General features: G+C 26.5%; 1 protein-coding gene across 7 annotated transcripts in view; it reads right to left on the bottom strand.

Moving 5' to 3' along the window:
- The window catches only part of LOC102679702, a 47686-nt gene that overhangs the window by 6185 nt on the left and 38260 nt on the right, over window positions 1-3241 (bottom strand). For 3 of the 7 annotated variants that reach the window (XM_031511984.1, XM_006618808.1, XM_006618810.1), the window contains one exon: window positions 1-229. The exons of 3 other annotated variants lie outside the window; for them this stretch is intronic. In XM_031511984.1, coding sequence (XP_031367844.1) covers window positions 1-229 — 229 coding nt within the window. Of the gene's footprint in view, window positions 259-3241 lie in introns of all 7 variants that reach the window. One more of the 7 variants, XM_031511983.1, reaches the window with a different exon arrangement.

The raw sequence follows: 3241 nt of genomic DNA, 5'->3' as shown, positions 1-3241 counted from the left end.
GGCGTCATCGGAGCAGGTGGTAACTGCGACGGCGACGTCGGTTGCATCGAACAGGTCGACGTGTTCCCGCATTTCCTCAGCAACCGAGGTGGCGCGCTCGGTGCGCTCAGCTGCGATACCTGAAGATGACCGCTGTTCTTCAGCTCCTGTTTCCGGTCCAGCACGGTCTCGCTCTTCACGTAGAACGCCTTCGTCTCCTGGAGCAATTCCACGGCGCTCTTCCGCTTCCCTGTGGCACGTGACGAGGAAACCAGACGGCTGTAAGTGACACTCGAGTAAAAACGGTAAATAGCCCGCTTCCTGTAAGCGGATACCGGACAACCAGACACCCGCTCGACAGGGTTAAAGCCACGTGCGTCGGCACGAGCCTCTTTCTAGCAACCTTCCCGGAAGCTTTTGTCTCTTGTTACTTGGGGGATCCCAGGATCATTGATTTAATTGGAAGGTTGAGGTATTGGTAATCTGATTCACGAAAATACGAGAATCGTAAACCCAATTATTTATTTTATTCTTACGGAAATGAATTATCGTTGGTTTGTGAAAAAAATTTGCTATCATTGATTAATTAATAGGAAAGATATAATGCATCGAGATTTAGGAACAGTTATTAGAAACGTTGAATATTAAAATGGAACTTTATTAACATTTTAAAAAATATTGGGTATTTAATTTTATCATAAATGAAATAATTTTAAATAAAATTAAATTTTTGAGATTTATTGAAAATAACAAAAATTTTATTTTTTTTTAGAACGATATAGATAAGAATTTAAAGTGAATCAGAAAATATAATTAGTAAAATTGAATTTTATTATAAAAATGATCATAAATAAAAATTTATATATCTAATTTTAAATGTTTTAGAATAATGTCTGAACTTATAATATCAATTATTTTATTATAATATATTTAAAAAAATAGCAAAACTGTAGGCTAGAAATATAAAATTTTTCATATAATGTATATATTATAAATTTTACATATCAATCCGTATATATAACTTTTACGTTTCAACTGTTTCAAGAAGTGCAAAGTGCTCCTAGATATGCTTATATCAATGGACCACTTAACTCTCTAATTTACGACTTCGTTATGTTTCTTAAGCCGATTATACAGTGTTCTCTGAATTAGTACGATCGAACTAATTCTAAATTAAATGAAGAGAAATTGTCATCATTCTTTTGAATAAAACATGAATATATTTTTTTTCTTTCTTTTTTCTTTTTTTTTTTTTTTTTATTAAAGCAGAGGATTGAAATAATTGAACATTATCACGTATGCCATAATATTGAAAAATTTATAAATAGTATTTATTGATTTCCATTTGTATTTATTTACTTTTAATAATTATATTTAATTATATTATTAAATATTTCAATTTATGTCAAATTTATAATCGTCAAAATTGATTAAAATATTAGTTATTAATTATTACATACATATAAATATACATATTAAAATAATTATTAATAGTTAATTTTAATTTTTATTGAATAAATGAAACTTGATATCTATATTATATTATATTTCAAAATTTATTAATTCGTTAAATAATAAACTCTTTGCGGTAGTCGTATTAATTCAGTAATAGTATATTATAACTTTCTGTTTGTTCTTTCTTGCCCCGCTTTCGCGAATATTTACGACGAAAATGGCTCTTGAACAAAGTCCGAAGAATACGCGCAATTCCAGTTTAATTAGTCAGTTTTAGTGGCAATTTATTGTAAGAAGAGCATCATTAGCGGAAATAACGAAGACAGAATCTGTGAAATATAAAAATGCCTAAAAGTAAAAAAGATATAATATTAAAATTTTTCTAAGAAATATTGTTTTAAATCGAATTAAAAAAATTTCAAGAAAATTATCGATCTATGTATGAATTTTTTTTAATAATACTCTTCATAAATTCCATGTAAATTTCTAGAAAATAGTATTTTAAGTAAAAATTAATACGTTATTTATACGGCAAATCATATTTTCCCACAGAAATCATAGTAGTATTCATCCTCCATCAGAGCGCATAATATTAAGTTGTATAAGAAAATGCTACGAAATAGACATTTTTATTCATAAAATTATTTACTTGGAAAATTTATAGAATCTGGTTCTGAATCTTTAACTCTAAACTTAATTTTTAAAAATTTTTTTTATATATTAACTAAAATTATATATTTAATATTTAATTATTTATTTATCGAAAAATGAATTACATTGTCTTCTATATTTCTTATATATAAATATTTTATATTTTTTATTCGATATTTCTCGAAGAATCTAAAATATGCATGGATGTTATCTGTAACCCGACACATCCCACTTTTTCCCACCTGCAACATAATACTAAAAAATATTTTTTCAGCGCTTATGCGTATTCTCTAAAGCATGTCACAGTTATGTGAAAAGCATAGTAAGTATATTCAAATTAGAATATTGATATATTTTATTAACATTATATAATAGCAATATCCTTGAGCATTATAAAATTCTAAAATAAATTAAAATATTTAGTTAAATATTATCAAACATTGGTTTAATGCACATGAAATTTTCTTTAAATTTCACCGGTTAGCATTAAATTTTTTTCCTTATTAATTTCAAATAATTAAGATCTGCATTCGAAAATTCTTTTTTTAAATTTTACAATCAACAATCAAAATTATTCGAATTAAATAGATGAATTAATATTATAAAGAAACTATTTGTGTATTTTTTTCAGAATAATATTGCATCTTATTTTATTATTATTATAATTATCAAGATACACATAGAATATTTATTGTAACAGCAATTAAGTAAACGTGATGCAACACAACTTGCTAAAGTTATAAAATATTACATAATCAACCACTAACTAACGTGCAGACTTCAAATGAAATCGTAGAGGAAGCATTTCACTTGTGAACCGAACTGTAATACCTATTTCAAAAACAACGCTAAATATTACGAATAAAGCTTCGCCGATAGTTTCACTTCAATATAATTTCCGGGTAGCTACAAATCACATCCTATTATGCATTGATTAGCCGGAAATCATGAACAACAAATACAATCATATTCATGAAAATCATTTAGAAAATAGTAGGAATAATAATGATCGAACTTATGTAAGTTAACGGCAAAATATAAGACATATAAATAATGATGGAATAACAAGTTAATAATATAAATTGAAACATAGAAATATACTTATTATAAAACGAAATTGTCATATTATAATAATTATATATTTATTTTATATATT

This window comes from Apis dorsata, unplaced genomic scaffold (genome assembly GCF_000469605.1).
Source record: "Apis dorsata unplaced genomic scaffold, Apis dorsata 1.3 scaffold_376, whole genome shotgun sequence".
Classification (NCBI taxonomy): Eukaryota; Metazoa; Arthropoda; class Insecta; order Hymenoptera; family Apidae; genus Apis; species Apis dorsata.
The sequence above is the reverse complement of the archived record's forward strand: the minus strand, read 5'-3'. Positions and strand labels throughout refer to the sequence as shown.